Here is a 13,339-nt window from a genome sequence, read left to right as displayed (position 1 = left end):
GCAAGAGACCTAGAGGAGAGGCTGACAGTGAGACAAAGAGCCCTAATTCCTCCTCAACGGTTAATATGGTTGTTAGTAGGCCTGCCCCGGCTTGCAGGTGTCCATAGTTTGGGCCTTCCTGCTGATACATACTTGTCCCTTTCAAGGCCGAATTCAAGAATGTAGTAATTGTTTAATCATGAGAACATGTGCTCAATGGGAGATGGGAGAGGGGAATTAGGGGTGGACAACATCTTCTGGAAAGTCCCATCAAAAGAGATTCCTGATTGGATCTGAGAAACCACCTGGAACCAGAATCAATCTATCTATCTATCCATCCATCCATCTATCATCTATCCATGCATCCATCAATCATCTATCCATCCATCCATCCATCATCCATCCATCCATCCATCCATCCATCCATCCATCCATCCACCCACCCACCCATCCATCCATCCACCCATCCATCCATCCATCTATCTATCCATCTATCCATCTACCTTCCAACATCTGACATATATTCTATGTGGTTCTTAAATTAAGCAAGTTTGGTCGCCCCTTTTAAGAGTTTAACATTTGGGTTTGCAGTTAAATAAATAAGAGGTGTCTTGAAACAAATGTCTCTTGTTCTCTCTTTATGCAATTGGGAAGCCGGTTTCCCTCCTTCCCCAGTGAACACAGAGGGGATGGGAATCCATGAAAAGGTTCCAGGACTCTTCATTTTCCCAACACTGACCCTACTTAGCTTCAGAGAACTGGCAAGATTGGGCTAGCATGGGCCATCCAAGTCACAGCTTTTTTATATACAGCTTTATGTATTTAAGATAGATCTATGCCACCTCTTCAGAAAGCTGGTAAGATAAAACCCTAGGTCAGGGGTGGCCAAACTTAGTTAACATAAGAATAAACGTCAGATGTTTGAGAGCCGCAAGACATGAATGTCAGATGTTGGAGAGTCGCAAGACATGAATGTCAGATGTTGGAGAGTCGCAAGACATGAATGTCAGATGTTGGAGAGTCGCAAGACATGAACGTCAGATGTTGGAGAGCCGCAAGACATGAACGTCAGATGTTGGAGAGCCACAAGACATGAACGTCAGATGTTTGAGAGCTAAAAGGAAGGAAGGAAGGAAGGAAGGAAGGAAGGAAGGAAGGAAGGAAGGAAGGAAGGAAGGCAAATAGATGGTGGAGGTGGAAAGAAAGTAACTTTAACTTTAAATATGTTTTCCAAGCCACTGGCTTGCTTGGCTTGGAGAAGTGATTTAAAGAGACAAAATGTCTTCTCCAAGCTGGCTGATGAGGCTTCGAGAGCTGAACAATACGTGTGAAAGAGCCACACGTGGCTTCCGAGCTGCAGTTTGGTACCCCTGCCCTAGGTAAAAAGCAAACACAATATAAAAATTCTAATGGACAGAAGGGGAAGATATCTTCTGGTGTGGATAAGTATGCCCAGAGCATGCCAAAGGATGTCTTCTTGCACAGAGACTTCAGCATAATTACGCATACTTTTCACTTTTCCAAAAGCCTCCTCATTCTTATGTTGGATAGAGACCCCTGGGGGAAGTCAAGGCAAACGAAGGCTATGAAGGGATGCTCCTTTCCTGTCATATCAAGGGATATCACTTTCTCTCCTCAACGGGGCTTTTTTTTTGTAGAAAAAGCCCAGTAGGAGCTCTCCCCTGCCTTCCCGGTGCTAAAGCCATCGGGGAGACATTCAATGATGCCTCCCCGGACCTTCCCCAGCATGTAGGGTGGCCAAGTCCAATTCAAGAAATACCTGGGGACTTTGGGGGTGGAGCCAGGAGAAAGGCTGTGACAAGCATCACTGAACTCCAGAGGGAGTTCTGGCCATCACATTTAAAGCACACCTTTGAAATGCCTTCCCTCCACTGGAAATAATGAAGGCTAGGGGCACCTTCTTTGGGGAGCTCATAGAATTGGACCCCCTAGTCCAATACTTCTGAAACTTGGAGGGCATTTTGCAGAGAGGCCCCGGATGCTATGCTGATAGTTTGGTGCTTCTGCCTCAAAAAAACACAACCCCTCCAGCGTCCCAGATCAATCCTCCATTACACCCTATGGGAATCGGTCTCCATAGGGAACAATGGAGTGCCCAGCGAACATTTCCCTCCCCTTCCCCTGCTTTCTGATGACCCTGAAGCAAGGGGAGGGCCTCCAATTCGGGGGATCCCGTTTCCCCACCTGAGGATTGGCAACCCTACCAGCGTGCCAGCTGGAGCCCTGGCCAGTCAAGGCGGAGCTTAGCTCCTGTGCGCTTCTGCCCAAAAAAAGCCCTGCTCCTCAGTAACGAGGAGGAGGCTAGTTTCTGTCCCATTTTGATTATGTGTGATTGAAATACAATTCAGCTAGATTCGAATCCAGTAGTAGCACCTTAGAGACCTACAGCAGGGGTGGCCAACGGTAGCTCTCCAGATGTTTTTTTGCCTACAGCTCCCGTCAGCCCCAGCCAGCATGGCCATGCTTTTTTGCCTACAACTCCCATCAGCCCCAGCCACTGGCCATACTTTTTTGCCTACAACTCCCATCAGCCCCAGCCATTGGCCATGCTTTTCTGCCTACAACTCCCATCAGCCCCAGCCATTGGCTATGCTTTTTTGCCTACAACTCCCATCAGCCCCAGCCATTGGCCATGCTTTTTTGCCTACACCTCCCATCAGCCCCAGCCATTGGCCATGCTGGCTGGGGCTGATGGGTGTTGTAGGCAAAAAAAGCATCTGGAGAGCTACCGTTGGCCACCCCTGGCCTACAGGAATTCTGGGGCCTAAGCTTTGTCAGGTTCCTGATTTCGATATAATTAAAAACTCTCTTTGTTAAATTCCTGAATTAAACACAAATTCAGTCCAGCGCCGGAGGCGTACGCCTGAATTCCACCTTCTGATACCAACGTTATCTTTGGTCCGGCCTTGACAGAAGGAAAGCTTGAAATCCACCTAAGGCCTCCACAGCTTCACTTCTTGGTGGCCTCGTCCTCAAGAGCATCGAGGAGGTGAAGTCCTCAGAAAGGCAGCTGATGAATCCAGAAGAGAGAGGGGTCCAGAAGAGACACTGGTCCTCTTTGCTTCTTCCTTCGTGAACCTGAAGTGCTGCCAGTTCTGGGGGGTTGATGACGAGAGGGATCGTGCTATAGGGTTAAGAGAGAGAGAACCTGGTTGGGGTGATGCTAACGTGACGCAGCTCTAGAAGCCCATCAGGAGGAAGTGTCCGGTGGGATCCCAGCACACCTCTCTACCAACGTTCCTTCTAAGCTGCAGAGTCTTGTGAGCAAAAATTCTACTTTGTGAGCCACTGGCCTGAAAGTGGTGAGCTATTGCATCAATTAGCGTGCTCCGGGGTCATCTTTCCTGAGCTAAGACAAAAATGTGTGAGCCGGAGGCGAAAAACCTGTGAGCTCGCTCACGCTAACTCAGCTCAGAGGGAACGCTGCTCTCTACCCCCTGGCACAACAGCGAGTGGTAGCAGCCCCAGCAGAGGGAGAAGGCAAGGAAGTCTTGGGCTGAAACGTCTTCCCGAAACACGGTTGTATGCACTGTTAGGATACATCTCTTTCCCGCTGTATGTAAGGACCCCCCACCCCTCGCTTACTCCAAGAGTCATCACTAGGGCTGCCAAACTCCCGGGCCGGGTGGGGATTCCCCCACCCAGCAGCAGGGCCATAGCCAAGATTTTAAAAGTCAGGGTGCTTTTTTAAAAGTCAGGGGGCCCCCTTTCCCATCCACTGCGGGGCTTCCCGCTTCTCAGAAGCTTTCTGGGATAGGGGGAAAGCTGGAGGCTCTGAAAGCGGCCAAGTGGAGGCAGCCAGCCCTAAAACTTGGGCCAGCTGGGGTGGGATCCTCCCCTGATGTCGCCGGCACAATGACGTCACTCGCAGTGCGCGCTGGCCGCTCTAGGAGGTTCCAGGGAAAACTCTATGGTTTTCACGGATGCTCTAGCAATTCGGGAGAGAAAACTCTATGGTACCTATTGTACCATAGAGTTTTCCCTCCCAAATTGCTAGAGCGTCCAGGGAAAACCATGGAGTTTCCCCAGAAGCTCCTAGAGCGGTCGGCGCGCAACATCACCGGCACGATGACATCACTTGACTTGGCAACCCTAGTCATCACTGCTGGGTTAAAGGATACCTCACAGAATGCAGATTCTTCACAGTTCATAAATATGCATGAACACATGAAACTGCCTTATACTGAATCAGACCCTGGGACCATCAAGGTCAATCTTGTCTTGGCAGCGGCTCTCCGGGCTCTGAGGCACAGGTCTTTCCCATCAGCTACTGCCAGATCTTCTAACCGGAGATGCCAGGGATTGAACCTGGGACCTCCTGCATGCCAAACAGAGGCTCCTCCATTGAGCCATCATCCCCTCCTATCAAGAAGAAGAAGATATTGGATTTATATCCCGCCCTCCAATCAGAATCTCAGAGCGACTCACAATCTCCTTTCTCTTCCTCCCCCACACCAGACACCCTGTGAAATGGTTAGGGCTGAGAGGGCTCTCCCAGCAGCGGCCCTTTCAAGGACAGCTCTGCAAGAGCTATGGCTGACCCAAGGCCATTCCAGCAGGTGCAAGTGGAGGAGCGGGGAATCAAACCCGGTTCTCCCAGATAAGTGTCCGCACACTTAACCACGACACCAAGGTCAGTATTGTCTACTCAGACTGGCTGCGGCTCTCCAGGGTTTCAGGCAGAGGTCTTCCCCATCACCTACTGCCACATCGTTGAACTGGAGATAGTGGGGATTGAACCCAGGACCGTCTGCATGCAAAGCAGATGCTCTATCATGGAGCCACAGTCCCTCCCTTCTGAGCAGGTAAGATGCCAATCAGGTTTCCCTTTTATTAGCCACCTGCTGAACTGCTAAATCTTGTGGCAGTTTGTCCCATAAGCTCCAAGGGGAAGGGGTCTCGGATCTCCTCCGTCTAGGCATTCTTGACTTCCATCTTCTCTTGACCATTTCATTTTGGGAAAGGACTGCTTACAGCTGGGGTGTAGAGATGAGAAGGATTTCTCCCTAAATGTTATGATTCTGGTTGGCACCTCCCTCTGGAGACATGTGAACACCTCTTCCTCTTATTGCACCCCTTTCCTTCCTCTTTCACTCACCTCATTTAGGATTGCTGGGTTTCTGGATTGTCTCCTGCTTGGGAGGAAAGGAGAACTGTTGAGGTCTTCAGGCTACATGTGCATTTATTTATTCATAAACTGCTTTTCCCTCCTGGCAGCTTCAGACATATTTCTACCCTCCTCTGGTTTCTCACAAACCAGCGAGGTAGGCCAGGCCCAAGTTCGCCAGGTGAGCTTCCGTGGTAGAAGTCGGAATTCGAACCCCGGTCACCCAGAGTTCTAGTCTAGCACTTTGTCCCAGGGCCAGCCCTAGACTATCTGGGACCCAAGGCAAGGCTGACTTGGAAAGAAAGGAAAGGAAAAGTCCCCTGTGCAAGGACCAGTTGTTTCCGACTCTGGGGTGACGTTTTCGCGACAGACTTTTTACGGGGTGGTTTGCCATTGCCTTCTCCAGTCATCTACACTTTCCCCCCAGCAAGCTGGGGACTCATTTGACCGGCCTCGAAAGGATGGAAGGCTGAGTCAACCTTCAGCCGGCTACCTGAACCAGCTTCCGCCGGGATCAAACTCAGATTGTGAGCAGAAAGTTCAGACTGCAGTACTGCAGCTTTAACACTCTGCGCCACGGGGCTATAAAAAGGTGGTCCCCTATGCAAGCACCAGTCGTTTCCGACTCTGGGGTGATGTTTTCACGGCAGACTTTTTAATGGGGTGGTTTGCCATTGCCTTCCTCAGTCTTTTACGCTTTCCCCCCAGCAAGCTGGGTCCTCATTTTACCAACCTTGGAAGGATGGAAGGCTGAGTCAACCTGAGATGGCTATCTGAACCAGCTTCCGCTGGGATCAAACTCAGGTCGTGAGCAGAGAGTTCAGACTGCAGTACTGCAGCTTTAACACTTTGCGCCACGGAGCTATAAAAAGGTAGTCTCCTGTGCAAGCACCAGTCGTTTCTGACTCTGGGGTGACGTTGCTTTCACAACGTTTTCACGGCAGACTTTTTTACGGGGTGGTTTGCCATTGCCTTCCCCAGTCATCTACACTTTCCCCCCAGCAAGCTGGGTAGTCATTTTACTGACCTCGGAAGGATGGAAGGCTGAGTCAATCTGGAGCCAGCTACCTGAAAACCCAGCTTCCGCCGGGGATCGAACTCATGTCGTGAGCAGAGAGTTCGGACTGCAGTACTGCAGCTTTAACACTATGTGCCACGGGGCTCTTACAAGTCACATGGGGTGTGTGCCTCATTAGGTGCCCCCAGAAGGCCAGCGCTCTAGACAATCTCCTAGTCTGTCCACTGTATCACAGTGCACTGGTAATTGTCCTTCTTATCTGAAGAAGTGAGCAGTGATTCATGAAAGCTCCTTCCCTGTCACAAATTTTTGTTAGTCTTTAAGGGGCTCCTGGACTCTGGCTCTTTCCTACTGCTGCAAACAAACATGGCTATGCGGGGGGGGGGGGGGTTGTAGCAGGAACTCCTTTGCATATTAGGCCACACCCCCTTGATGTAGCCAGTCCTCCAAGAGCTTACGGAGCTCTTCGTACAGGGCCTACTGTAAGCTCCAGAAGGATTGGCTAGATCAGGGAGGTGTGGCCTAATATGCAAAGGAGCTCCTGCTACAAAAAAAGCCCTGTGGCTACCCATCATGGTCTATTCTTAAAATATTTGAAGTGGAAGTATCATAATGTCCCTGTATAAATCGACAGTATCATAATGCCCCTGTATAAATCGATGGTGCGGCCTCATTTGGAGAACTGTGTACAATTCTGGCCACCGCACCTCAAAAAGGATATTATAGCATTGGAAAAAGTGCAGAAAAGGGCAACTAGAATGTTTCAAGGGTTGGAACACTTTCCCTGTGAAGAAAGGTTAAAACGCACGCTTGGGGCTCTTTAGCTTGGAGAAACGGCAACTGCAGGGTGACATGATCGAGGTTTAGAAGATGATGCATGGGATAGAGAAGGTAGAGAAAGAAGTACTTTTCTCCCATTCTCACAATACGAGAACTCGTGGGCACTCCATGAAATTGCTAAGCAGTCGGGTCAGAACGGATAAAAGGAAGTCCTTCTTCACCCAAAGGGTGATTAACACGTGGAATTCACTGCCACAGGAGGTGGTGGCGGCTACACGCATAGCCAGCTTCAAGAGGGGATTGGATAAACATATGGAGCAGAGGTCCCTCAGTGGTTATTAGCCACAGGGTATAGATGGAACTCTCTGTCTGGGGCAAGTGATGCTCTGAGAGGAATCCCATTCAAGGTGATAACACCTATAACACACTTAGAGTGATGTAAAGTCCCCCCCCCCACCTCACCCCAATGTCCACGCATTTTGAGTTGCTTACTCCCAAGACTGCATGCCGAGCAGATGCTCTTCCACTGAATCATAGAATCGTAGAGTTGGAAGGGACCTCTAGGGTCATCTAGTTCAACCCCCTGCACAATGCAGGAAACTCACAAACACTTCCCCCTAAATTCACAGGATCTTCATTGCTGTCAGATGGCCATCTAGCCTCTGTTGAAAAACCTCCAAGGAAGGAGAGCACACCACCTCCTGAGGAAGCCTGTTCCACTGAGGAATCGCTCTAATGGTCAGGAAGTCCTTCCTAATGTTGAGCCGGAAACTCTTTTGATTTAATTTCAACCCATTGGTTCTGGTCTGACCTTCCAGGGCCACAGAAAACAATTCCACACCATCCTCTATAGGACAGCCCTTCAAGTCCTTGAAGATGGTGATCATATCACCTCTCAGCCGCCTCCTCTCCAGGATAAACATGCCCAGCTCCTTCAACCTTTCCTCATAGGACTTGGTCTCCAGACCCCTCACCATCTCCGTTGCCCTCCTCTGGACCCGTTCCAGCTTGTCTATATCCTTCTTAAATTATGGTGCCCAAAACTGAACACAATACTCCTGATGAGGTCTTACCAGAACAGAGTAAAGCGATACCATCACATCACGTGATCTGGACACTATACTTCTGTTGAGCCATGGGCCGCTCTCTAACTCCTGGGTTTTAGGACGGGATTCCGTCACACTTACCTCTGGGGCTGCTGGAAGACACACGGGTTCTTGCTGAAAAGGAGAGAAAAGACAGAGGGTGGATGGGTGGGTGGAGGCCGCTGTGCTTGCCTTCCCTATCTCTTTCAGAGCAGACGAACCTGGTTTTCTTCAGCCACAGGATGAGCATATCCCCAACACAGAGGCACACAAGAATTATAAATATTAATATTTTCCGGACAGTCTCCTAAACATGTCGTTACCAGATAAGTTTTCAGGCCTGCTCCACTGAGTCTTGCTTTGGGCAAAGGAGGGCTCTCTAAACAACCAGGAACAGAGCTGGCCGATCAGGTACATTGGATGGAAAATCAGACATGTAGAGGCAGATCTGAGAATCCAGACTGGGAACACGCCTGGCCCAGCCACTAGGCAGACTAGGCTAGTCTTCTGGGGGTGCCAAACTGGGCACCCCCCAGGTGACTTGGTAATATTATCAGTGCAGGAGAGCACCAGATGTTAGTTTTCCCTAGAGCAGCGGTCCCCAACCTTTTTGGCACCAGGGACCAGTTCTGCGGAAGACAATTTTTCCACGCTGCGGAAGACAATTTTTCTACTCTGCGGAAGACGATTTTTCCACGCTGCGGAAGACAATTTTTCCACGGACCGACAGTGGGGGGTGGGCGATGGTTTCAAGATTATACAACTGTGCATTTTATTTCTATTTGTTTGGTGTGGTGGTTAAGTGTGCGGGCTCTTATCTGAGAGAACCGGATTTGATTCCCCACTCCTCCATTTGCACCTGCTGGAATGGGCTTGGGTCAGCCATAGCTCTTGTAGGAGTTGTCCTTGAAAGGGCAGCTTCTGGGAGAGCTCTCTCAGCCCCACCCACCTCACAGGGTGTCCATTATGGGGAAGGAAGGGAAAGGAGATTCTGAGCCACTCTGAGACTCTGAAATTCAGAGTGGAGGGCAGGATATAAATCCAATGTCATCTTATTATTATTATTGTTGTTGTTATTATTACTACACTGTAATATATAATGAAATAATTATACAACTCACGGCCTGGTTACTAACAGGCCACGGACCAGGACCAATCCATGGCCCGGGGGTTGGGGATCCTTGGTCTAGGGTGCCAGACGGTCTAGGGCCAGCTCTGAGTGGGCATCTCCCTTCTAGCAGAACGCTGGTGGCTGCCATCTGCATAGAACAGTGCCACCTTCCATACTTCTTCCTCCTCAGCCCTTTTTCATTTTATGGTCCACCCCCTCAGCAGTTTCTCCGCAGTTTATCGATTCCTTGATACACACAACCCCAGATAATTTCTTTGAGGGAGTGTGGGGAGGGGGGGAGGTCAGCCCTTCTGAAAGCTCCTCCTTTCTATTTGGGGGAAGACTGCATGGTATAGCCCAGGAGTGGCCAAGCTTGCTTAAACCTAAGAGCCACACAGAATAAACATCAGATGGCTGAGAGCCACAAGATATGAACGTCAAATGTTTGAGAGCCGCAAGGAGGGATGGAAGGAAGGCAAATAGACGAGGAGAGGCAGAAGGGAGGGAAAGGGGGAAAGAAACTTTAAGTGCATTTTAAAGAAAGAAAGAAACCTTAAAGTGCAACTTTAACTTTTAAGTGCATTTTCCAAGCTGCCTTCTGCAAGCCAGAGGGCAGGGCAGTGGGGGCTTGGAGATCCACACAATGGCTGAGAACAGATGGGCATTCTGGGGCACCTTGGAGGTGGCCGAAAGCGGGATGGCTCAAAAAGAACCATCCCGGAGCCTCCACATGGTCCCCTGCCAGGCGGCCCCATCCCATCCTTGAGGCGCCCAAGCGCCTCCACAAGGGGAGGCACCTCAGAAGTCCCTACTCTTTTTTTTTAATGGGTTGAGAGCTCATGCGCAGAAGCGCTCTGACTGGCCTGTAAAGGGGGGGGGGGTGAAGCCGGAACCGGCTCGGACGGCTTGGCACTTCCACACACAGCCAAGTCGCCTTGTGTGCGCCCTTCCCCTTCCAAACGGCGCGGAGGCGACTGGCAGCCGGGCCAAAACATTGTGACCGCTTCCGAAGTGGTAGTTTTTTCGACCGGGCGGATCGGCCTAGAGGACGGGGAGGCAGATGTGATCATCTGCAGGGATTTTTTGGGCCAACTTCGGAAGCGTCTCTGTCGGCCCAAAGGGGCCGTTTGTAATCAGCCATCATGTGTGCAAGAGCCACATGTGGCTCCCACGCCACACCCCTGCTGTAGCCCAATCTTATCAGATCTTGGAAGCTCTGCAGGGTTGGTACTTCAGCCATGCACCCCTGATGTAACCAGTCCTCCATGAGCTTACAAGGCTCTTCGTACATGGCCAACTGTAAGCTCTTGGAGGATTGGCTACATCAGGGATGTGGGTGGCCTAATAGGCAAAGGAGTTCCTGCTACAAAAAAAGCCCTGCATCTAGTTAATGCCCATAATGCTGTTCTCCAGTTAGTCCATAATTCTTGTAGGCACGCCTCGGTGTGGTGTGGGCACCATCACATCTGAAGGTGTAATACTTCTGCCAGGAATGTGTAGTTAATCCCCAGGTGGGGGCAGGGGATCCTCCACTTTTAGGCCCTCCCCCCACTTCAGCCAGTTTGGTGTAGTGGTTAAGTGTGCGGACTCTTATCTGGGAGAACCGGGTTTGATTCCCCCCTCCTCCACTTGCACCTGCTAGCATGGCCTTGGGTCAGCCATAGCTCTGGCAGAGGTTGTCCTTGAAAGGGCAGCTGCTGTGAGAGCCCTCTCCAGCCCCACCCACCTCACAGGGTGTCTGTTGTGGGGGAGGAAGGGAAAGGAGATTGTGAGCTGCTCTGAGACTCTTCGGAGTGGAGGGCGGGATATAAATCCAATATCATCTTCTTCTTCTTCTGGGTTATCAGAAAGGGGGAAGGGAGGGAAATGTCTGCTGGTCACTACATTATCCCCTAGGGACACTGATTCCCGTAGGGCAGGGGGTGGCCAACGGTAGCTCTCCATATGTTTTTTTGCCTACATCTCCCATCAGCCCCAGCCATTGGCCATGCTGGCTGGGGCTGATCGGAGTTGTAGGCAAAAAAAACATCCGGAGAGCTACCGTTGGCCACCCCTGCCGTAGGGCATAATGGAGAATTTATCTGCGTGTTTTTGGGACTCTAGGGGGGCTGGTTTTTGAGGTAGAGGCACCACATTTTCAGCATAACATCCAGAGCCTCTCCTCAAAACACCCTCCAAGTTTCAAGGAGATTGGACCAAGGGGTCCAATTCTATGAGCCCCAGAATAAGGTGCCCCTGTCCTTCCTTATTTCCAATGGAGGGAAGGCATTTTAAAGGTGTGCTGTCCCTTTCAATGTGATGGGCAGAAACTCCCTTTGGAGTTCAGTCGTGCTTGTCACACCCTTGCTCCTGCCTCCACTCCCAATGTCTCCTGGCTCCACCCCCAAAGTCCCCAGATATTTCTTGAGTCGGACTTGGCAACCCTAGGAATGTGCCAAAGAACAACCCCTTCCCCCCCCCCATGCTAATAGCATATATATGTATACAGTTTACTCACCGATGTACCAAAGGATCCCGACCAGAAGCAGGAGAGCAGCCACAGCCCCCAAGACACCCCCCACGATGGGCCATACTGAGTCTGAAATGCAAAAAGAGTGAAGTGACCACGGTGAAGCCCAAGGAATTCCACCTCGGTTAACCAGCCTCCAGGTGGGGAGGGGGGTGGAGTTCTCCTGGAGTTCCAGCTTGTCTCCAGACTACAGAGACCTGGAGAAAGCGACATCACATCCCCACAGAGGTCCCTCCCCTCTAGAGCTGCCAAGCTCCCGGGCAGGGTGGGGGTTCTCCCAAACCCCCCGGCACACAGTGGGCCAGCACGGGGATCCCCTCCCGATGTCACCGGCGTGGCCATTTTGCGGCTGGTCTTGCCTCCGGCGGCGGCCATTTTGTGCTTGTGCCCACAAGGCTGTGTCAGAATTCCAAAGTGGCCCACAAGCTCAAAAAGGTTCGGGAGCCCTGGGTTAGAGTGTCCGGCTGGAGGAGACATGGGCTCGAACCCTTGCTCGGCCATGAAAACTCGCTAGGTGACCTTGGGCCAGTGGCTCTCAGCCTAACCGGCCACACAGGTTTGTTGTTGTGAGGAGAAAACTGAGAAGAAAACAATGTTGACAGCTGGCTTGGGTCGTACCAGTGACGTCATGCGCTGGCTGCTCTAGGAGCTGACACTCTAGCAATTTGGGAGGAAAACTCTTTTCCTCCCAAATGGCTAGAGCGTCCGGGGAAACCATAGAGTTTTCCTGGAAGCTCCTAGAGCAACCAGCGTTCGACGTCGCCAGCCTGATGATGCCACTTGCGAGTGGTGCCATCGCGCTGCACAAAAGTAGTCCCCTGCCAGAGGCCACAGGGAACTCGGCAACCCTACTCCCTCTCCAAACCTCACCCGTCCTAGGCTCCACCCCCAAACCCCAAGGTGATGGCAACCCTAAATTCAGCTGATGATGGGAAGGAATGAAAGAATCTGTATACATACATGCAGCTCTCTTTTCGCAAAAAGAAACCCTAAAGCAAATTGAAACACACACACACCGCCTTGTAAAGCTGCCAAGGGAACAAAGCGGGGTCTTTTCTGTAGTGACTCTCTTATTTTCTCCTCAGAGAGAATCACTAGAACACAGGATTGCAGATTTTTAGGGAAACTTACAAAAGTGTCATTAAGAAGCCTGCACTTGTTAATGTGTAGCCCATCCAAAGGAATGCCAGAGCATTTTAAGACCAATGCATCCCGCTTTTGGAGGGTTTGTTTTTGGAAGACTTGGGCATACAAATCAGGGCTTTTTTTGTAGCAGGAACTCCTTTGCATATTAGGCCACACACCCCTGATGTAGCCAATCCTCCAAGAGCTTACAGGGCTCTTAGTACAGGGCCTACTGGAAGCTCCACGAGGATTGGCTACATCAGGGAGTGTGGCCTAATATGCAAAGGAGTTCCTGCTACAAAAAAAGCCCTGCTCAAAATCATGTAACTAACTGTCTCTTCTTCAACACTCTCCCTTCTGGCTGGCAGGGGGGAAATGTCAGGAAACTGGAAGGAGGGGGGGGACATGGGCAGCATCTCGGCACATTGATGTCACTCCCTGTGCACCTGGAAGTGACATCAGCATGCTGTTGAGTGACACTGGGACTAGGGCAAAAGTCTATGATTAAACCATAGAGTTTCACCCAAATGCAAGAGTGTCCCCAGTGACGTTCAGGTAGCACAGGAATGATGTCAGCAGTGCTGACCACACCCCCTGATGTCAG

The 13,339-nt window shown here is 50.8% G+C and overlaps 2 protein-coding genes across 2 annotated transcripts in view; both read right to left on the bottom strand.

The window, feature by feature from the left end:
• Nucleotides 1-12,111, bottom strand: part of LOC132571723 (zinc finger protein 665-like) — a 45,868-nt gene extending 33,757 nt beyond the window's left edge. The window contains exons 1-2 of the mRNA XM_060238519.1: nucleotides 11,941-12,111; nucleotides 8,093-8,125 (exon numbers count right to left, since the gene is read on the bottom strand). Coding sequence (XP_060094502.1) covers nucleotides 8,093-8,125; nucleotides 11,941-12,111 — 204 coding nt within the window. The remainder of the gene's footprint in view (nucleotides 1-8,092; nucleotides 8,126-11,940) is intronic.
• The window catches only part of LOC132571070 (zinc finger protein 436-like), a 342,318-nt gene that overhangs the window by 157,495 nt on the left and 171,484 nt on the right, over nucleotides 1-13,339 (bottom strand). The window lies entirely within an intron of this gene.

The sequence above is a fragment of the Heteronotia binoei genome, chromosome 5, assembly GCF_032191835.1.
Source record: "Heteronotia binoei isolate CCM8104 ecotype False Entrance Well chromosome 5, APGP_CSIRO_Hbin_v1, whole genome shotgun sequence".
NCBI lineage: Eukaryota > Metazoa > Chordata > Lepidosauria > Squamata > Gekkonidae > Heteronotia > Heteronotia binoei.
This window is presented reverse-complemented; position numbering and strand designations above follow the sequence as displayed.